The sequence below is a fragment of the Protopterus annectens genome, chromosome 1.part0 (genome assembly GCF_019279795.1).
Source record: "Protopterus annectens isolate FY-2018-M chromosome 1.part0, PAN1.0, whole genome shotgun sequence".
In the NCBI taxonomy this organism is placed as follows: domain Eukaryota; kingdom Metazoa; phylum Chordata; order Ceratodontiformes; family Protopteridae; genus Protopterus; species Protopterus annectens.
In genome coordinates, this window is record NC_056725.1 from 1,019,791,434 (window position 1) to 1,019,814,181 (window position 22,748).

At 45.0% G+C, this 22,748-nt stretch overlaps 1 protein-coding gene across 1 annotated transcript in view; it reads left to right on the top strand.

The window, feature by feature from the left end:
* DDX1 (DEAD-box helicase 1) overlaps positions 1–22,748 on the top strand; it is a 1,380,291-nt gene that overhangs the window by 59,899 nt on the left and 1,297,644 nt on the right. The window contains exon 3 of the mRNA XM_044064805.1: positions 7,953–8,016. Within this exon, the coding sequence (XP_043920740.1) occupies positions 7,953–8,016 (64 nt within the window). The remainder of the gene's footprint in view (positions 1–7,952; positions 8,017–22,748) is intronic.

Consider the following 22,748-nt stretch of genomic DNA (forward strand, 5'->3'; position numbering starts at 1 on the left):
CGGCTCCAGTAATTCTAACCATGTGGGTTCTGTCCTTGAGCCAGTTTGCAATCCATCTAGTGACATAGGGGTTTATATTTAAGCTGGTGAGCTTATCTATAATGCCCGAGTGGGGTATTGTATCGAAGGCTTTTGCGAGGTCCATGTAGGCTGTGTGGACCACCTTCCCCTCGTCAATGGCCTTGGTGACTGTTTCAAAGAAATCAACCAGGTTTAAGAGGCAGGATCTGCCCTTAACAAAGCCGAACTGGGTAGGATCCAGTGTCTGTAGGTCCCCAATATCTTTATTTATGAGGTCCATGATGATGATTTCCATAGCTTTGCAGACCAAGCTGGTCAGGCTTATGGGGCGATAGTTTCCAGGATCCGTTGAGGCACCACCTTTATGGAGAGGGACCACTGTTGCTGTACGCCACTCTTTGGGCACATATCCTGTAGTAAGGCTGAGATTGAACAGTAGTTTTATGTTTGGGTTTAGCTCTTCTTGGAGTTCATGTAGGACGCAGCCCGGGACACCGTCGGCCTGTACTTCAGAGAAGTAGATGCCAAACAAAAGTGATCCCAGGACTGAACCCTGAGGTACTCCACTTGTGACTTGTCTGGAGCTAAATTTGGAGTCTGCTACTTTTACACTCTGGGTTCTGTCAGTAAGCCAGTTGGCAACCCATCAAGTGATGTAGGGATTTATGCCCAGCTTAGTAAATTTATCTATGATTCCAGAGTGGGGGGTGGTGTCGAATGCCTTGGCGAGGTCCAGATAGGCTGTGTGGACCGCCTTACCCTTTTCCACAGCTCTGGAGACCAATTTGAAGAAGTCAGTCGGATTCAGGAGACCAGATCGGCCCTTCACAAACCAAAACTGGGTGGGGTCCAGTGTTTGAAGGTCGCCAATGTCTTTGTTTATAAGTTCCATGGTAATGCGTTCCATGCCCTTGCAGATCAGGCTTGTCAGACTGATGGGACGGTAGTTCCCGGGATCCAAGGTGGATCCTCCCTTGTGGAGCGGGATAACTGTAGCTGTGCGCCACTCAGAGGGCACGAAGCCTGAGGTGAGGCTATGATTAAACACGACACTTAGGTGGGTGCCAGTTCATTTTGTAGTTCATGTAGTACACAGCCTGGGATGTCATCTGGTCCCATGGATGCTGTATTCTTAGCTTTAGAGAGTGCTGTTTCTACCTGTGTGGCTGTGATTATCAGAAATTGGCAATCTTTTGATATTGAGATGGGCCCTTTAGGGGGTGAGAGGGGGGTGAATTTGGCACTAAATCGATCTGCCAGGATATTGGCAATATCGTTGGGATCAGTATATTTAATGCCATTCTGTTGTAGCTCAGAGCCGATCTGAGCATTTCTATTTAGATTCTTGACATAACTATAGAATTGCCTTGTGGTTGTCTTTGGAATCTTTGGCAATTTTATTTTCATAACTAGCTTTTGAGGATTTTTATGAGGGATCTCAGCTTCTTACTGAGGCTGGTGAGGGAGTTTTTTGCATCCTGGGATTTTCCTCTCTTTTGCAACAGTTTCTTCCTTCTGTTGTATAGTTTGTTTACAGCAGGGGACCACCAGATTGGCTTCCTTTTTTTGGAGAAGAGCATCTTGGTTCTATTTGGGATGGCACGATTCATGCACGAGTGGATGTGCTCGTACAGTGCCTTAGTGTAGGATTCTGCAGTCGAACTTCCAGATCCCGTCTGCATGGGTGTCGTGAAGTTTGTCACTTCTGACTTCACTAGCATGAAGTTGGCTTTGGAGAAGCTTTTTTAAGGAGGTTTCCTTATTGGGGGGGTGGGGATGGGATGTGTAGATGTCAAGGGTGATTTGCTTATGGTCAGACCTGACCAATGAGGGGGTGACCACTGGTGTGGAGCATCGATCTCCCATGTTGGTAATGACCAGGTCTAGGATATTGGAGCCCCTGGTGGGACAGTGGATTAGTTGATTCAGGGTGTTGGAATTTATGGATTCCAAGAACCGTTGGGAAAAGGATTTGGTACCCGAGTAGTTTTCCCAGTTAATGGCAGGGTAGTTGAAATCCCCCAGTATTAGGGTGTTTGGTTCTATCTTAATATTTTCCAGTATGTTTAGGAAGGTGTAGTGAGAATCTTGGGGTATGGTGGGGGATCTGTAGCAAGCTACAATTTGGATTGCAGTCTTACCTAGTGTTGCACCTGGAGAATTTCGGGTGCATTGTGTTGGGCAACTAGCCTGGAGGTGTGAATATCCTTGGTGAATATGGACACTCCTCCAGCTTTAGTGTTTCGGTCTTGGTTTTGTGGCCGAAAAGTGTGTTAAGAATTGTAGCCTGGTATTGCATGGGTGCTCTCTGGAGCCTTGAACCATGTCTCAGTTACTGCACAGATATCGATGTTCTCCATTTTTAGGAGTGCCTCGAGAGAGTGCATTTTGAGGTTTAGACTTCTAGCATTGAGTAGCATTACCTTCAGATTTTGCATGCTTGTATCTGTTACGGCGGTGGTTTTATCCATTGAACCTTGCGTAAAAAAAGCACTATAGGGGTGGCAAGAGCTTTAGCCATTAACCTAAATCCCAGGAGTGACAGATGCAGACCATCTCTGGCAAAGCATCGTGGTTTGTCGATCATGTCTTCCCAGTCAGACAAATACTGGATCCCCTTTGAATGACACCAGAAGCTTAGCCAATTGTTGAAGTCAGTCATTTTGTCCTTACACTGTGGTATCATTCTGGGCGAAGGCAGGATGCTACTCAGGGCTAGGGTCATACCTGCCTGGGTTACATGATCCAAGAGCTCTTCCATATCTCTTTTCATGTAGTCCAGGGAGGTACATCTCAAGTCATTCACTCCAGCATGGACAATGACAGAGTCGTATTTGTACTTGTTGTAGAGTGAGTTGAGTACATGCGTTATGTGGTGGATCATGGCACCCGACAGGCAGCTGACTGTAATTTTCTCCTTGTTCAGCCTGGTGAGTGGGACATCATTGTGCCCGACTATAGAATCACCTATGATTAAAGTGTTGGGTACATTGTCTTGCCTTAGGGGCTGTTGATGGGTGGCACACTGGTGTTGTGAGCTATGTGTCACTTTGGTTGTGACTGGTGTTTGTTTGCGTTTTGGCTTCAGAGGTCCTTGTTGCTTGGGCAGGTTAATGTTAAGGGCCTCCGCATATGTGGGTTTAGTGTTGCTATGTGTGGGTGTTGATGGTGTGGGTTTTGAAGGGCTATGAGTTGCTAGAGGTATAATGCAGGTGTTAGCCTTCTCCTCTTGACTGTCTAGCACAATCTTGACCTGAAAGAGCTTTGCTTCCACTTTGGCTATGTAAGTGCATCTCTCGCAGGTTGTAGTGTTGAGTGGTAGGAGGAGAGGATTGTCTGTGTACATGAGGCAGTTGCCGCATTGCCCCAGTATTCCCAGATTCACCAGGTGGATAGGAGAAATCACCGGAAGCTGACCCTTGGACATGCCTGTTTAGGTGCTTCTTTTGTAAAGTTTAAGAGCTGTTTTCCCTTACCTTTGCAAGGAACTTTGCAATTTTAGGCTGTTTAGTGCCTATGATTAATTTCCCCTTACTGACGAGGAGAGCTGAGTGCTTGTATCAGTTTCAGGCTTCCTAGTGCTTTCCAGCAGGTTCTAGAGCAAGTGCTAGTCACAGAGGTTCAGATTTTTGTGCTACTACTGAGAAACCAGCTAGTTTTAAGGGAAAATTTGAAGAGCACACTTTCTGGCACCTGGAATAGTTTAACTGTAGCCTCATAGTGCTGAACGATGTGAAAAATGTGCAAATACAAGCGTTTTTAAGCCAGAAAGTTGAAAGGGATAGAAATCAGCCCAAAAAGGCTAATAAAATTACAATTTCAGAGCTGGAAACCACTCCTCTAGCGTTAGGTAGGCAGTACAATGCTCACCAGTCCCACTGGTAGGCAGTAGTACTTCCCTCTACCACAGCAAGGTCTGGATAGCTCTGAGCACAGAAAATAAAGTCCTGAGACAAGCAAAGCCTGGGTTATGGACTGGCTAGAAAAGGTGGGAAACGAGCAAACAAGATAGTATGTATTTATTTTTTGTTGTTGAAACAGGCTAAACAATGCAATAATACAGTAAATAAACACAGAAAAGGCTAACACTTTGAGTGTGTAGTCCTAAACAGTAAATGCAATTAAAACTCTACAAAATTTGCAATTTAAAACTTTTTAAATGAAGCAAGGCAAGTGCACAACTGGAAAACGATTTAAGAGGCAGTAACACAGCAGAATAAGTAGCTAGTCTACATATACAGAGAAGTCTATATATACAGAAAAGCAGCTAAAACAAACACTTCAGATGCAGTGCAACCTAGAGCACTAGAGTTGTAGCAATATTAAGGCAATTACAGTTAAAATAAATGCTCTAAAATATGCTCTATATTTCCAGAATGTTTGAGAAGCACAGTCAGAACATAAGGAAATTGAGGCAAATTTTTTTTTTTTTTTTTTTTTTTGAAAGGGGAAAAAGGAGAAACAGAAGGCCTTATCAAATGTTCTCTCTGTATTAGGTAGAAAGAGCTAATGACACTAGACTGGGAGGAATGTCCCAGATCAGATCTACAGTAGGGGCGGGCAACTGTAAAGCCACCAAGTATAACACCAAGACACCAACAGGGAAGGCGGGTGGGGGCACTAAAGCTATTAGCTTACAAAGCACTACAGAAAGCCACATAGTTTTTAAACCGATAAAGATTTGTAAAGATACAGAATGCTTTTAACTGCAAACAAATTAGTTACCCATGCAGATTACAATAAAAGTGCTATATATAAATTGCTAGAAACAATAAGTAATCGAAAAAAAAACAGGATACTTGTATATCTCAGCTAAGAGTTGGAGTCAACACCTCTCATCCACTCTGCTCAGTGTGTATGCTCTGTCTGTATAGACAGAAACTCTCTCAAAGTTGGGGCTTAAATACCAGAAGAACTTTGAAGCACCTTTTGCTTTAATTACAGCATTCAGTTTTCTTGGGTACATACCTGCCATCGATAAGAGACTCTGATTAACCCCAAATAAAGTTCAGCTGTCCTAGTCGGATTTTCCTGATATTTACTCAGTTGCCTGCTACAGCAAAAGCCATGGTTCACAGAGAGTTTACAAAACATCAAAGGGATCTCATTGTTGAACGGTATCCATCAGGAGAAGGGTACAAAAAATTTCCACAGCATTGTATATACCATAGAACATAGTGAAGATAGTCATAAAAATGTGGAGAAAATGTGGGACAGCAGTGACGTTGCAAACACCTAGACATCCCTCCAAAATTGATGGAAAAGACAAAAGGAAAACTGGTCAGGGAGGCTGACAAGAAACCTATAGCAACACTGAAGGAGCTGCAGGAATTTCTGGCAAGTACTGATTTCTCTACTACATGTGCAACAGTCTCTCATATTCTCCACGTCTGGCCTGTGGAGTAGGGTTACAAGATGGAAGCCTTTTCTTGCACAGAAAAACATCCAGGCCCGGCTAAAGTTTGCAAAACAATACATCCAGTCTCCCAAAAACGTGTGTGAAAATGTGTTATGGTCTGATGAGACCAAGGTTGAACTTTTTGGCCACAATTCCATAAGGTACGTTTGGTGCAAAAACAACACTTGCATCACCAAAAGAACACCATCCCCACGGTGAAGCATGGTGGTGGCAGTGTCATGCTTTGGGGTTGCTTTACTTCAGCTGGAACTGGGGCTTTAGTCAAGCTGGAGGGAATTATCAGCAGTGCCAAATACCGGTCACTATTTGCCCAAAACCTTCAGGCATCTGCTACAAAGGTGAAGATGAGGAATTTCACCTTTCAGCTTGACAACGACCCCAAGCATACATCCAGATCAACAGAAGAATGGCTTCACCAGAAGAAAATTAAGGTTTTGGAATGGCCCAGACCTAAATCCAATAGAAAATCTGTGGGGTGACCTGAAGAGGGCTGTGCACAAGAGATAACCTCACAATCTAGCAGATTTGGAGCACTTTTACATGGAAGAGTGGACAGATATTGTCAAGTCCGAGATGTGCCATGCTGATAAGACTCCTACCCAAGAAGATTGACTGCTGTAATTAAAGCAAAATGCGCTTTCAACAAAGTATTAATTTAAGGGTGTGCACACTTAGGCAACCAGCTTATTGTATGTTTGTTAGTTTTTATATTTTTTCCTGCAACAGATTTGTTTTGCAATTGAATTGTACATGTTATAGGTCATATTAAAGGTGGGAAAAGTTTTGAAATGATTTATTGTGGTAGTCTTCTTTTTTTTTTTTTTTTATATCACAAAAACCTGGCGCATTTTAACATGGGTGCAACTTGACTGCATTGTTTTTATGTATGTAAGTGAGGGGAGGGGTATAATGTTTCAACTGTTGATTTCTTTGGCCTGTGTTGCGGTAAAAGTTTTCTCTGAATATGGTTAGAAGAATGCTATTCATGAATTTTGTGCACTGTGAAGGAGCCTTTGTGTACCATAAATTTATTATGAATTGCAAAATGCTTTGGAATGCCAAACTATTTGACATTTGTTTACCGGGAAAGTCTGACTGGTGTCCTAGGATCCCATTTTCAGCAGAGGCCCATGGAGAAGAGCTTCAAGGTACATAGTAAGTAGTAAATTTTTACAGTAGACTTCTTATACAAATAAAGTATACATGTAAAAAAAAACTGCACTGGAAGAGACCTGCCAGACATTCACAAAGGCAACAAAAGTAGGAACTCCGCTACAATCCTGACTACCTGCGTAGGAAAAAGGGAGGACAGACAGCGCAAGGGGGAGCACAGGAGCAGACGAGAGGGTGAAGAAGGGAATCTGTGTGTGCGACTGCAGTTGCAAACGTGGGAAGAGAGGGGGAGATGAGAGGGGTAACAGAGGTGCAGTCAACATGCAAGTATAAATAAAAGCAGAATTGGGGGGAGAGAATGCAGAAAGAGCATAAGTGAGGGGCAAAGTTTGTTGAGGTAGTTGTAGGTGCAAAGGTTGTTGTAAAAGGGTAGGCAAGCTATTACTGTAGTGGGGTAATAGATCTTGGCTTATTGTGTATGCATTTCACTCCATTCACTGAGTATCTAAACAAATTACTCCCTTCCTTTGTATGTCACCCATAAAACAAAACCCTGCAGAACACTAGCTGGTCTCAGTGGGTTAGTAAGTGAAGTTATTCAGTGAATCGCTTGCAGACATGACTGTGGACCACACACAGCAGTGACCGGTGCCTTTAATAAGGTGCACTTGACCTTACCGAGCTGCCTGTTGCAGCTGTTTTTGAAGATTGTGGGTGGTTATTGAAGTTTGATGGAAGCTTGTTCCTGCGCATCTACATCCATGATAAAGTAGTATTTTGCAGAAGTGAAAGTAAGCATGTTTTTAGTTTTGAGTTTGGAAGATGGACAGTTAAAGGAAGTTGTGAGAGTATTTATTGGAAAAAAAAAAAAGATGGCTTAATTGCAGAAGCATTTATGGAGAGCTGTTAAATGCGTGGGATAGACTGAGGCATTTTGTATGGGTGAAATACAGTTTGTGAAGTGGGTAATTGCAGATTATTGACTATGAAGGAAGTCGTCATTTGGTTGTGCCCATTCCTCTCTTGCAAGCATGTTGCAGTGGCTTTCTGTTGGGGCATGTTGATTTTTTGTTGGAAGTTTAGCTCTGCATAAAATGCGCCACTGACCGTTGTTAAACCCTGCTGTTGTCAAGTTGACTATAGATAATTTTTAATCAAATGCTGCAGAGTAAAACATTGACGAAAAACATGTGCAGTACTTGGGTGTGGATAGTAATGTTTGTGAAGCACAGCTGGAAGCCTGCTTTTGTAGCCTTACAGATCTGAAATGAAGTTTGAGTTGGGTTGTCTAGCTGAGGCACAATCAACCTTGATTTAACTTCTATCCCTTGGTATTCTAATGCGAATTGATATGCATTCGTTATAAATGTGTGTAATCATTAAAAATATTTTCGTGTAGTCTCCCCACAGATATTCAAGCCGAATCAATCCCTTTAATTCTTGGAGGTGGTGATGTGCTCATGGTAAGTTGTAAAGTTTTTTTGTTTTAGTGAAAACTGTCAGCCGTTTAAGAAACATTCTGTTAAGTAAAACTGTTTTCAGTATTTGCGTATAGCTGATGTAATCAACCTTTTTTTTTCTTTTCTGTCAATGTGTTTGTCTCCATTAACAAAGTAAGTACACTGTTGAAACACTTCACATGGTGCATTTTAGTTTATTTCAGTCCATGTACTAAGTAGGGTTGATTTCTGTACGAGTCAGATTTCATTATGAGACCATCCCCACAGATTGAGGTTCTCATTGGCTTTTGGTAATCCGGTATTGCTATTTCCACTCTCTCTTTTTTATAGTGGAGGAAGACTTGAGTATGGCAAAAAACGCCACCAAAAATATACCCGTCTATGCTTAGAAATATGTAGAATGTTAGATGTTCTTCTGTACTCATGAGGTATTTGCTTTGACTTGTATACTGTATATGCTCTTTTGTTCGAAAATGGTTATAAGTTGTGCAAGTTTGTTTCTCATTGAGTTTTGATCTTCACCTACTGTTTCCTAAGTCATGGTTGACAAATACTGAAGTTCTGCTTTTTCCCTTTTGTAGTTTTGTCTCTCTGGTTTGCCTTCATAGTAGTGAAACACAGTGGTGCGATCGCTCATATGAGCGAATCATAACCGCAAAACTTATAACAGCAACAGTTGTAAATGTTCGAAAATCAGCAAATCGAAAATCCGATTTGCTGATTTTCGAACATTAATGTAAAAAAAAATTAGATAAAGTGTAATGCAGGGGGGCAAGCCTCCCTGCACCCCCCCCACCCCCCTATTTTATTATTCTAACTCCGAGATCACACTACAGTGGGGAAAGAATCTTTTTCCGATCCCCACTATAGTGCAATCTGCCCCAGTATGTCGAATGTGCAGTGAGCGAATCTCACTGTGCATTCGCTCATTGCACATTCAGACCTTTTTCCGTTCGGCGTTTGCAAACTTTGCAAACTGCCTGTTGGAAAATTGCTGTTCACTCTTGTGCAGTACACACATGTAAAGGTAAACAGTCTCACTGAGGTGTATGTTTTGACAGAATCCAATAAATGCATATGTACATGCATACAGTGTAGCTAAGAGGGAAAACAGTTTACCTTGGGCTTACAAATACATCTTTTATTAAATTTGTACAGTTGTGCTTACAAATACATCTTTTATTAAATTTGTACAGTTGTTGATAACCAGTCCCACAATCACTTTTACAGAATATGTACCAGTGTGTGTGTGTGTGTGTGTGTGTGTGTGTGTGTGTGTGTGTGTGTGTGTGTGTGTGTGTGTGTGTGTGTGTGATCATCGTGTTTCACTGTTGCAGTCATTACTCTTGGGTTATCCTGCTGGCAGGCTACCCGCAGTTGGCCTGAATTCCAAAGTCTAGGTCCAGTGTCTGATGCTGTCGCCTCTTCCCTGACGTCAGTGCGCCAGGGGTATAAAAGATGCAGCCGACGCCATTTTCTTCAGTCTTTCTTGCTGTGCGGTGCCCGAAGCAAAAGCAGTTCACAAGTGCCAGTTGGCCGACTCCTGAGATTTTAAAAACTAATTTCAGATCCGAAGTCTTCATTAAAGCTAAGTACCCCATTGGGGAAACTTTTTTCTTGCTCCAGTCCGATGTCAGAAAAAGTTAACAATTGTATTTCTTGTGGGAAGCAAATACCGCATATGGATTTTAATTCTTACTGTATTCCTTGCCTAGGCCCTGATCACAATGTTGCTGTCGGTTTTGTGCTAGATTTAACCAACGCACTATTAAGCGTCGATACGATTTTGCCTTTCATTACTTTGGCCGAAGATTCTATTATATAATGCCGTCGGAACAGCCGATGACTGGAGTTTATAAAAAGTGCAAGGAAAAAGAAAAGGACAGGCATCAGAGGTCCAAAACCGACAAGGCTTCCACTGAGCCAGTCGCCGGTTCTCATTGAGGCGCTTTCGCAACCCCTGGCGCCCGCTACCGCAGAGCCACAGGCCGCTGACTCCTCCCACATGGAGCCAGCTAGGCCTCTGGATACTCAAGGTGTTGGACACTCGGAAACTATTCCTCAGATGGGTCTGGAGCCGCTGAGCAGGCATCGGCTTCTGAGGGTGTTTTCAGACCTACACATGTAAAGCCTACTTCAGCTTCCAAAGCAAAGACTAAAGCAGTTCTAAAGACAAAGAAACAAGTACAGCATTCTCCTGGACAGACTACCATGCCTAAAAAACAGATGCTCAAAATGGCCGAAGACCTAATTACCTTGATCAGGGGTTCCTATACCCCTCCTGACAAGAGGCCTAGGCAAGAGACAGAATATGAATCTTCAGATCAGGTTTCCATTTCCTCTGACTCCTCTTCTGAACAGGAATACCCTCTTCCTCCTTACGAGGATCCTGATGCTGAAGAATCTATCCCTTCAGCCTCACCGCCTGAGGATTATTCTTTTGGGGAAACCTTGTATACCATGAGGGAGCACTTCCACTGGGAGAGCCAAGACTACTCAGAATCTAAGAAAAGGCTTAGAGATTTTCTTTTACTACCTCAACACAGGCCTTTGGCTATTCCTCCTGTGTTAGACATTGTAGATGTATTTTCAGAGTCCGGCCTTTCTCCTGACTCTTTACCCCCTGCCCCTGTTAAACCAGACAGATACTACAGGGTTCCAGATTCACATAAATTTTTTTATAAAAACCCTGCTGCTGACCCAGAAACTATTTCTCAGGGTCCCAAAGGGGTCAAGGCTTCTACTGCAAAAAACCCTATCCCCTCTGATAGAGATTCCAGGGCACTAGATAGATGGGGAAAAAAGGTTTGCACTTCTGCTACTTTGGCTCTGAGGGCTTTAAATTGTCAATTTCATATGCTTAAATATCAGCAATACTTAATGTCACTGCTAAAACAGAAAATGTTGTCAAATTCTGATTGTGCAGAAAATAAGGAAATGCAGGATGTCATGTACTCCTATCAAGCCTACATTCTTCACCTGTGGGTTCGGAGCCGAATATCAGCTCCGACTCGGCCTATTTACTAGCTCGAAAGTCTTTGATTGGCTGGGCTAAGATTGTATCCCACAATACACTGCTCCACATCCCCAGATCTCGTTTGCCGCTTGTAGAGCTCTGACGTGGTCTCGACTTGGCTGTGGCTAAGTATTGATAAAATCTTTTTTCCTGTGAAAATTTTGCTGATTGTTATTAGCCTAATAAAGCTTTTGTTAGCTATTGTTGCTGCGTTAGTGTCTGGTGAGTTGTGAGTGGTTTTCTGTGTTGTGGTATCCCTAACTTCCCTCGGGCTAGGCCCGTTTCAGTTAGAGGACATAGTCCTCCGTTTTGTTTGTCTGACTGTCATTTGGTGTGTTGTCGTTTTGTTAAGAGGAGAACCGTTTTAGTTAGAGGTTCTCCTCGTTGCCTGCTTTGTTTGTTGTGCTTGTGTGGACTTTCAGTTTCTGTGTGAGCGGTTTCCCGCCCTTTGTCAGTAGCGGCTGCTACGGTTGTGGCCTTAGAATGTCTAAGGAGCAGAAAGAGCATAAGCCCTCGGGCTTTAAAAAGTGTACGAAGTGTTCTTATAAGATGTCCATCACAGATGGGCACTTGGTCTGTGTTTACTGTCTTGGAGCCATCCACCTTCAGGAGTCGTGCAGTTTCTGCCACGCCTTTAGACCTCGGGTGCTCCAAGAGAGGAAAAACAAATTAATCCTAAAGGAACTGCTCAAACCGTCTTTTGAGGAGGATTTAGGTTTGGCTCCCAGCTCCCAGTCGAAGTCTAAATCCAAGAAAAGGTCTCCAACTCCATCTGTTGCTTCGGAGCCACCTTCCAAAATCACGATTATTGAGTCTGCTTCCTTGGCTCCACCTTTATCGGAGCTGCAGGAGGTAGCTGTGTCTAGTGAGTCGACTTCCGCTCTGATCGTACTGGAACCAATTCTCAGCCAGTCGCCAAGTTTGAGGCAGTGTCTCCATCTATCTCCTCCAAGTCCTCCAGGCTTTCCGATTTAGATGTAGATAGGGTGGTGCAGAGGCTCTTAAAGTCACCGGTGTTGGCCAAACTTTTCTTGGCTCCTACCCAGTCTGCTCCAGAGCCGGCACCTATGGTTGTTTCTGCTATTTCTCCTCCGAGTGCATCCTTGTCATCGGAGCCAGTAAGCTCTGCTCTGAGAGACGTTCCTGTGTCGGCTCCGATCCCCCAGCGGGGCTTATCTGTGCCCGCGTCGGCTCCGACCTTGTCGGCTCCGTCCACAGGGTTCGAGACCCTGGTCTCCTCGGTCGGGCCCGAGGGGGATGCCTCGGAACACCCTTCGGTTCCGAGCCTCCCTCTCGGTGCCTTGACTGCGGGGACACCAGTCCCGGTCATGGCCTTGGAGGGAGGCCGGTCCTCCGATTATGCAGAGCGCACTGGCTAGGTCAGCTACTTCTCTCTGGTCGGTTCTACCTTCCCCCACAACACTGGCGAGAGCTTCTGATGCCCACCTATCTTTGGATAGCAGAGCACCAGGGCCTAAGGATACCCCCATGAGCGGTCCCCTTCTTTCTGAGGGGCCCTCAGAGCCCATGCCTGAGGAACCCCCCAGAAAGAAAATGTGCAAGAGGAAGCACATAGACTCCCAGGACGAGTCCCTCACTTCCGATACTGACCTCGAGGAATCGGAGGGGTCCCCCAAGTCTTCCTCTGAGGATGTTTCGTTCTCCGATATACTGGAGATCCTGAAACAAAGCGGAGACTGGCCCTCCAAAACCCCCTCCGAGGAGGAGTCAGTATTCCTTAAGGCTTTTGGCGCTCAGTCCTCCGCCTCCTGGGTGTCTCCACCCTTCGACAAGCTCCTTGACCTTTTTTGTTGAAGGGTGTGGGAGAGTCCTGACTCTGTGGAGCCTGTTCCTCGACGCCCCAACAAATTTTTGTCCGCTCCCCAAGGAAAAGAATTTTTGACAAAGGGAGTCTCGGTAGATGCTATGGTGGTGGTGGCAGCCACCCAGAAGGAAGTTGCTGAATCTTCCTCTTCGGTCCATCCTCCTAACAAGGAGTCTAGGACTATGGACTGGTATGGGAAGCATACCCTGTCTTCAGCTACCTTTTACCTTGAGGTCGCTGAATTATTTGTCTCATTTCACGTGGCTCCAGAGAGATCATCTTAAGGAGTTAGGAAATACTCTAGCGGGTAACATACTTGAGGCGGTGGCCCAGACTGTCAATGCTCAGCTCTCTACCCTCAACTCCATCGCTAACTCGTCCATGCGACTTATTTCGTACGCAGCCGAGGGAGCGAGTAGGGCGGCTAGCTCTGGGGTGGCCCTCAGGAGGCAAGCCTGGCTATGCCCGTGTCACTTTGCGGAGGCCTTTAAGTCTTCCTTCACTGATGCCCCCTTTGATGGTTCCTCCTTGTTCGGGACCAAAGTGAAAGACACCCTCACCAGGTGCGAGCAAGAGGGAAAGACCTTGTCTGCCGTAGGGGTCCGTTTTTCCCTCCCGTCGAGACCTTACCCCAAGGCTCAGCGAGGGGGAAACATGTGGTTCAAGAAATCGCAAAGGCCTTTTCCTGCCGCACAAGGTGAAACCCCCTCCCGAGGGGGGGGGGTCATATTCAGGGAGACGTCGCCCCAGAGGCAGACGGGGCCCCCACAATTCTGGGGACCGCGATTCCTTTCGTGGTTCCCCATACTCTCATTCCTGAGGGTGTGCCCGACTGTGCTTCTCCAGAGCCAGTCGGGGGTCGGATTTCCTGGTATCCGGAAGCCTGGGTCAACATCACCCAGGACCGATTGGTATTAGGGATAATCGCCGGAGGTTACACCATCCCATTCTACTCTGCACCCCCTCCCGTCAAAAGGATCCCAGACGTTCCACCCAGTCACCCAGGACCGATTGGTATTAGGGATAATCGCCGGAGGTTACACCATCCCATTCTACTCTGCACCCCCTCCTGTCAAAAGGATCCCAGACGTTCCACCCAGTCAAAGGGATCAAGCAGCATTGGAGGTTTCTCAGCTGCTGGAAAAAGGAGTCATCCAACCAGTACCCCCAGACCAGACCGGATTGGAGACTTACTCAAGATTCTTTTTGGTGCCGAAAAGAACGGGGGACCTGAGACCCATTTTGGATCTCCGCCAACTCCGTCATTACGTACGCAAGTCCAAATTCTGGATGGTCACGCTACAGTCGATTCTCCCATTATTGGGAAAAGAAGTATGGATGTGCTCCATTGACCTGAAGGATGTTTACTACCACATCAAAATGGACAGAGCATCCAGATGTCACCTACGCTTCCAGCTGGGAGCCAGGCATTTCCAGTTTCGAGCCCTGCCCTTTATTCTCACCACAGCCCCCAGGGTGTTCACCAAGTGCATGGCAGTGGTGACTGCTCACTTGAGACGTTAAGGATTCCAGGTGTTTCCGTACCTGGACGACTGGCTCCTCTCCGCCTCCACCAAGCATCTACTTTGTCAAAACAGAGATACTACCATCAATCTATGTCACCCGTTAGGCATTACAATAAACTGGAAAAATATCTGCCTTGCTACCCTCGCAACATGTCTCATTTATAGGAGCAGAGTTGGACACTATTCGATTGAGGGCATTCCTACCACTGGAGAGGATCACGGGGTTACAACAACAGGTTCGTACGATGATGCCTCTGAGACTCGTGAAGGCAAGGCTAGTTCTTCAATTACTGGGGACAATGGCGTCTACTATCATGATGGTCCCGTTAGCGAGGTTACATATGAGAATTCTACAATGGCTCCTATTCGCCCAGTGGTCCTTTCAAAGACTACCACTATCCCATCCAATCCTAATCACAGGCAGATGCAAGCAGGACCTCAGTTGGTGGCTATGCACCAACAACTTAAATGTAGGAAAACCGTTTGTGCCACCCGACCTGGTAGCCACAGTGACCACGGACGCCTCCCAGATAGGGTGGGGAGGCATTATCTCGGCAGGATGGTCCAAGGCATGTGGTAGGAGCACGAGATAGACTTGCACATAAATGTCCTAGAGATGAGGGCAGTGCTTTTTGCGTTGCAGGCACTTCAGGATGTCTTCCCTCTAGGGTCTATTGCAATACACTCAGACATGTCAGTAGTGTGGTATCTCAACAAACATGGAGGAACCCAATCTTACCCTCTGTGCGGAGAGGCCATGAGAGTGTGGAATTGGGCGTTAGCTTCCCAACGGTCCTTAGTGGCAATGCACATCCCAGGGAAAACCAATGTGATTGCAGACAAGCTAAGCAGGGCAATCCTCATGCCCTACGAGTGGTCCCTGAACCACCGGGTGACGGAAAGCATATTCAGCAGATGGGGTCAGCCTTGCTGCGATCTGTTTGCCAGTCCCCTCAATGCGAAATGCAGCAGCTACTTCTCGCTGACCCCCCCCCACCGGGGGAGTCTCCAAGGGACGCTCTTGCGCACAACTGGCCCTCCGGTCTACTTTATGCTTTCCCTCAGTTTCCCTTACCTCAAGGGTAATTCAGTGCCATCCTTGGGAAGCAGGTTGATTCTGATCGCGCCACACTGGCCTCGTCAAGTATGGTTCCCCTTCCTTCAACCTTACATTGTGGATACTCCTTGGACTCTGGACCCTCGTCCGGACTTGCTGACACATATGTCGGGACAGTTCCACCCCTCACTGGGGACCCTTCGGCTGACTGCCTGGCTACTCCACTTCCATCCGTAGTCAGATGTCATGATTTTTCTCCAGACGTGGTCCATATTCTTTCGTCCTTCCATAAACCGTCCACTAGGAAGATCTACTCTAGTAAGTGGAAAAGGTTCTAGATTTGGGCCCAGTCCAAAGGTATTGACCCCTACACAGCCCCCCATCAATTCAGTTTTTGGAATTTCTATCGGCTTTGTTCTATCAAGGGTCTGCCTCAGCCACCATCAAAGTTCAGTTGGCTGCTATTTCAAATTTCATGTATCTTACGAACCTAGCTTAATGGCACACAGGCTGTGTAAAGCATTCTTGAAAGGCACTCTTCTGCTTCGCCCTCCTGTATCTCAACCTGTTATGCCCTGGGACCTCAATTTTGTTCTGCAGGCTCTCACTTTTCCACCCTTCGAACCTGCAGCCTCCTGCGACTTAAAATTTCTTACTTGGAAGTCTGCCTTTTTGATAGCTATCACCTCAGCTAGACGACTCTCAGAAATCCAGGCCCTATCTGTCAAGCCCCCATATTTGATATTCCATAAAGATAGTCTGAGACCAAACCCATCCTTTCGTCCCAAGGTGGGTTCCTTATCTAATATTAATCAGTCCATTAAACTGCCGGTCTTCTTCCCCAATTTTTCCAACAAGGCAGAGTACCAGTTTCATCTGTTGGATGTTCATAGACAACTACGCTTTTATCTACATAGGGCAAAAGATTGGAGGAAGTTAGACCAGCTCTTCATTTCGTTTCCAGAGAATCGCTTGGGGTGTGCGGTTTCCAAGGTCATCATCTCTAGGTGGATAGCTGGTTGCGTCTCATTTATCAGGCAGGGGGAAAGAGTCTGCCCTTTCCAGTCCGAGCACATTCTACAAGAGCTCTTTCCACTTCCACAGCCTTGGCTATTGATGGATGATATATTGATGTTTGCTTCTCCTCACACGGTTGTCTCCCATTACAAATTGGATGTGGTGTCCAGGGGCAGATCATCTTTTGGCTCCACAGTGCTCAGGAGTATTTTCCATTGAGCCACCTAGGAAGTAGGTGCTAGGGACACTGTCCCACAGGTGAAGAATGTAGGCGAGATAGGACTACATGACATCAGTAAGTTATGTACTCACCGTAACGTTAGATGTATGTAGTCCATCTCGCCGCACATTCTTCACTACCCCCCCCCACCGTCCCCCAGGCCTGGAGAATTTGGAGGATCACCATGTCCTCCTTGTATTGCTGAGTCCCTTTGGTTAATTTGTTGGACCTCTTTGTTGAGGATGTGTGCATGTTTGGGTGAGGCATCCTGTACTTCTGTTGGCAGCAAGCTAGATCTGGGGATGTGGAGCAGTGTATTGTGGGATACCATCTTAGCCCAGCCAATCAAAGACTTACGAGCTAGTAAATAGGCCGAGTCGGAGCCGATATTCGGCTCCGAACCCACAGGTGAAGAATGTGAGGCGAGATGGACTACATACATCTAACGTTATGGTGAGTACGTAACTTACTGATTTATTGCATGCAACTGAACAAGCGGGAAAGCATACATTGCAATGTGGTTTTGATGAGGCCTCTTGCAGGGTGCAGTTACAGGTTCTGTCATTAGGAGGCATGCTTGGTTAAAGGAACAGAATCTGTCTGATCATGTTAAAGCAAAATTATTAGATGCTCCATTACAGCATGATACCTTATTTGGTGTTAAAGCAGAGGAGGTGTTGAAGAAAATGGAGGACAAAGCGAAATCTATGCAAACAGTAAAGGATTTCTTACAGGTACAGCCACCCAGATTTAGCAGGAACTGGCCTACAAAGAATTGGTCCTTTCCCGTGTCAGACAGGCCACAAAGAGGCAGATCCCAGCCCCAGGGCTCATACAGGCCTAAACAGTGGGGCGCTTCTACTTCCAAAAGTGGAGAAGACAAATCACAAACATACAGGAAACAGTCCCAGTGACTTTCCTCTGCTAGCACCAAACACTTATCTTTTGGCAGCCCCCTTAGGGGGAAAACTAGCATTTTTTTCTCAAAATTGGCACATGATCACCCAGGACAAATGGGTCTTGAATATAGTGTCCCAGGGCTACAGGTTCCACTTTCACACCCTGCCAAGGGCAAAAGGTATACCAGACCTGCCACACAATCAATGGGCAGAGGCACAAAAACAAATTTCATCCATCATAGACATGAGGACCATTAAGAAAGTATCACAGCAAGAGCAGGGACAAGGATTTTACTCAAGACTTTTCTTGGTATCCAGAAAAGACAAAGCCTGGAGACCAATACTGGACCTGTCTATTCTAAATACATTTCTGGACATTCCAAAATTCAGAATGTTGACTCTGCAGCAGCTTCTGCCCATGCTGGGCAAGAAGGCTTGGCTTGTAGCTTTGGACCTAAAAGAGGCATACCTGCATATTCCAATCAGACAGTCTTGCAGAAGATACCTCAGATTCATACCTGGCTCAATGCACTACCAATTCTCTGCACTGCCCTTTGGCTTATCTACTGCACCCAGGGTCTTCACAAAATGCCTGGCACCAGTAATTGCATTTTGCAGACAAAGAGGAATTCAAATATAGCCTTACTTGGACGATTGCCTTATTCAAGCAGAGAACAAGGACTTTCTACTGAAGCATCTGGCGTTTGTAAAAAGATTACTAATTTGCCTAGGGTACACAGTAAACGAAAAGAAATCAAAACTAGTACCCTCTCAAGAGATAATATTCCTGGGTGCAAGCTTAAATACAACTGCCCAGATGGCTTAGCTCACGCCAGACAAAGGCAACTGACTTCTTTCTTCAAAATGTTGGCAACAAAGACCCAGTTATCTGCAAGAAAAATTCTGCAAGCTTTGGGCTTCATGGCATCCTGCGTTCTGCTAATTCCATATGCCAGACTGCATATGAGGAAACTACAATGGTATCTAAAAAGTGTTTGGACTCAACATTGTCACAGCCTGGAAACATTAATTACCCTCATTCCTTGCATGCAACAAGAGTTTCGATGGTGAGCACAGACCTGTCACCACAACAAGGGACAGCCATTCACCCTACCCACAGCCAGGCAGCCAGTAACAGATGCTTCAGATTATGCCTGGGGAGCCCACATGGCAAGAAAATGTAATCAGGGCACATGGCCCACAAGCCAAAGGCATCTTCATATCAATCAAGAAGAGATCCTAGCTGTTCAGAATGCCCTGACAGCTTTCAAGGATCTACTCCACCCAGGACAACTACTGATGAGGACAGACAATACTACAGTCATGTGGTACATAAACAAACAGGGAGGCACTCGTTCCGACCCCCTCTGCAGACAAGCCATGAATTTGTGGGACACAGCATTGACTTATCAAGTACACCTGCAATCACAATTCCTGCCAGGAAAGAAAAATACTCTGGCAGACGAACTAAGCGGAAACCTCACGGATCCCCACAAGTGGAAACTGGATCCACAAGTCTTCAGCTTGATAATAAAGAAATGGGGATGCCCAGACCATAGATCTATTTGCCTCCCCTCACAACTGCCAACTACAGAGATTCTGCACAAAGACTCTTCACAACCAAGCATGGAAAGTGGATGCTCTATCATTCAGCTGGAAAACCCTAACAGTATATGCCTTTCCTCCTCTGCCTCTCCTCCCCAAGGTACTCCTAACGGTCAGACAAGAGAAGCCAAAAATGATTCTGATTGCTCCAGACTGGCCCCACCAGCACTGGTACCCAATCCTAAAGAGCTTGTCTCAAGGCCCAGCCTGGATATTGCCTCTAATTCCTCATTTACTGACCCAACAAAACAATCAGATCCTGCACAGCCAACTCAGAATCCTAAATCTGGCAGCATGGCGGATAATGTAGCCATTCAGAACACACCTCTCTCTAAAGCAGTGATGGATGTTATTTTTGGAGGCCAGGAGGCCCAGTACCCGAAAACCTTATGCAGAAAAATGGAAAAGAGTCTGTGCTTGGAACCAGGCACAAGGAATTGACACGTTTGTACCAAATATTCCTCAGATTTTACAATACCTAACTGAGATGCTGGACAAAGGCCTATCCTTTTCATCTATCAAAATTCATGCCTCTGCCATTTCAGCTCATTACAATACGGAACCACCAATTTTTTCACATCCGTTTCTAAGACAGTACCTCAAAGGAGCCAAAAACATAAGGCCTCCAAGGAGAGCACCAATACCTGCATGGGACCTCAGTTATGTCTTGGAAAAACTCACACTGCCGCCTTTTGAGCCAGCCAATACAGCTGAAATAAAGTTCTTATCTTGGAAAACAGCTCTGCTTCTAGCAATAACCTCTGCAAGACGAGTTTCAGAGTTACAGGCACTCATGAATGTGGAACCTTTTATCGTTTTCCATCCAGACAGGGTTTCTCTGAGGACGAACCCGACATTCATGCCCAAGGTAATGTCCACTGTGGCCCTTAACCAAACCATTCATTTGCCTACTTTTTATCCTAACCCACAGAATAAGGGTGAGAGACTCCTGCATTCTTTGGACATACACAGACAGCTACACTTCTACTTGGACAGAACTAAAGCTTTCAGAAAGACTGAGCAACTCTTAGTAGCGTATGTTGCAGGATCAGAAGGAAAGTTTTATCTCAAAGCATCCAATTTCAAAATGGATAGGCCACTGCATTCGTTTCTGCTATTCACAACATAGCAAATCGGTGCCTAAGGGCGTTAGGCCACACTCAACCAGAGCAGCAGCCACTTCAGCAGCCTTCCTCAGAGGAGTACCAACCAAAGACATTTTAGAGGCTGCAACATGGAGTTCAGTGCACACTTTTACCAAGCACTACCACTTACCTGTCTACTGTACTCTAAATCCAGAGCAGGCTTTGCCACTGCAGTTCTGCAGGGCCGTATAGTCTCTCCTAATCCTATTTAGACCCAGCCACCCAACCTCACCTTTGGAATTCTACCCAAGTGTAATGACTGCAACAGTGAAACACTATGAACATAGTACAGTTGTGTACTTACCATAAATGTAGATGTTCGAGTGTATTCACTGTTGCAGTCCAGGTTACCCACCCACCATCCCCCTTTTCTTTGCTGGGACTTATCTGTACTTCTCTATTCTATACAACCTATGTGGTGTATTTGCTTGTAGATGAAGGAAATGTTTATTTTTGTGGATGCATACTTATTGGCATAATTTTCAGCCTACCAGTTTGGGGGCACCTGATATCTGGGGCAAGAAAAAACTGAAGAAAATGGCGTCTGCCGCATCTTTTATACCCCTGGTGCACTGACGTCAGGGAAGAGGCAACAGCAACCGATGCCGGACCTAGACTTTGGAATTCAGGCTGACTGTGGGTAGCCTGCCAGCAGGATAACCCAAGTGTAATGACTGCAACAGTGAATACACTCTAACATCTACATTTATGGTAGATACACAACTGTACTTTCTAAATGTAGTTTACTAGGTGTTTATGTAATGATTTAATTATGTTACACTCTTTTCAAGCTCATTTTCTAATTTGTTTTGGTTGGTTATGGCAGTGTATTAAAGCCACTGTATGCACTGGACAGAGTACTTTTGGGTCTGTGTTGCACCATATTTTTGTTTCTCCTGTGTGTTACAAAAGTTAATTTTAGGTGGAGTTGGTTACTGTAGTCTCTTTTTCAGTGCTTTGTAAAAAGGCAGTGACGCACATTCTGACTTAATTGTTTCAGCTACCCCAGCTTTTGAGCTCAACTTTAGCAACCTAGAGTGCTGTAGCTTGTACTGCAGTTTTTGTGTGGTTATTAGTGCAGAAGATTAGGACTGTTAACTTGTTAACAAGCTGCTGCTTGTGATACAAACATGATTCTTTCAGCCTTCATTTACCTATTGAGTGACCTTGAGCACATTACTTAACCAGGCAGTGCTTTAGGGAAATAGATCTATGTTCATCAGTGGTATCCTGGACTGCATGCCTTCTATAACTTTATCTTTTATAATTTATACTGTGATACTTCTGGCAGTGTAAAGCCAGCTGTTTCAAGTATATTTAGCCCAGTGTGTAGGGTATTTTGTTGGGAAAGTGTTGCTGGTTATTGTAACTTCATGTATTACTTTATTTTAGCAGACGTTTAAAAGAGAAAAGGTGTTCACCTAGCTTCTCAGTACATTTTTTCACTGTCTGTATGTGAAATTAATGTATTTGTCCTCTGTCATCTTTTAAAGTCTTGGTATATTCTCAATGTTTTTTGTATGTCTTCTTTGGCTGTTATCATTGACTGACATACCCAAACAGAGCCTTACTTAATTGATACCAGAGTTAAAGCACTGCTAGTAATACCTACCCAGGAAGGTTGTTATTGTCCTATACTGGATTTCTGCAGAAAGTCTGCTCTGACCACTTTTTTTGCCTGCAAACACTAAGCTGATGACTTTTCACTCCGAGATAAATGGGCACTCCATCACTGGGAATGATTCTTTAAGCTTTTATTTCTTGAAGCATTATTCTTTCTGAGGATTTTATTGGAGTTATTTTGCTTCACAGGAATCTTATTCTTTTAAAACACGTAATACAAGGTTGTTAGTGTTTGACTGTTAGTCAATATGATTCTGGTGGTATTTTGTCCTTATTCAGTTCTTTTTGTAGGATCTTTTGATTTCTCCACCATGCTTGCATCCTGTCAGGCGGGATTTGCTAACAAAAGGCTGAAAAAGCCTAGGTTATCTATTTTTCAGAGTTAGAAAATGCAGCATTTGTTACACTGCCAGTGTGCGATTGAAGGATGTATGTGTACCAAGGGGGTTCCAGTGCTCGACTTGTTGATAGCAAACTTACTGAGCAGTGTGATTTTTTTTTTTTTTTTTTTTTTTTTTTTAGGGAGTGGAACTGACAATAAATCTTTTATGTCTTTCTTGTCAGGTATGTCTTTGTCTTGTACTGCTTTATATTAGTCTTAGAAGCTAGAGTTTGTTTCATCTGTTTGTCTAGCTCCGTAGTGCAGATTTAAGTATTGAGTCTGCCCTAGAGACCTATGATTTGTAATAGGCTTGGGTGCTGAAGAAGCTGTCTGGCTGCTATTGGGGAGGGTGGAGAGCAGCTTATGTCATTTTGTCCATGATGGGGGCAGCAGCTAGTACTGTGTGGTGGATGTAGTCTA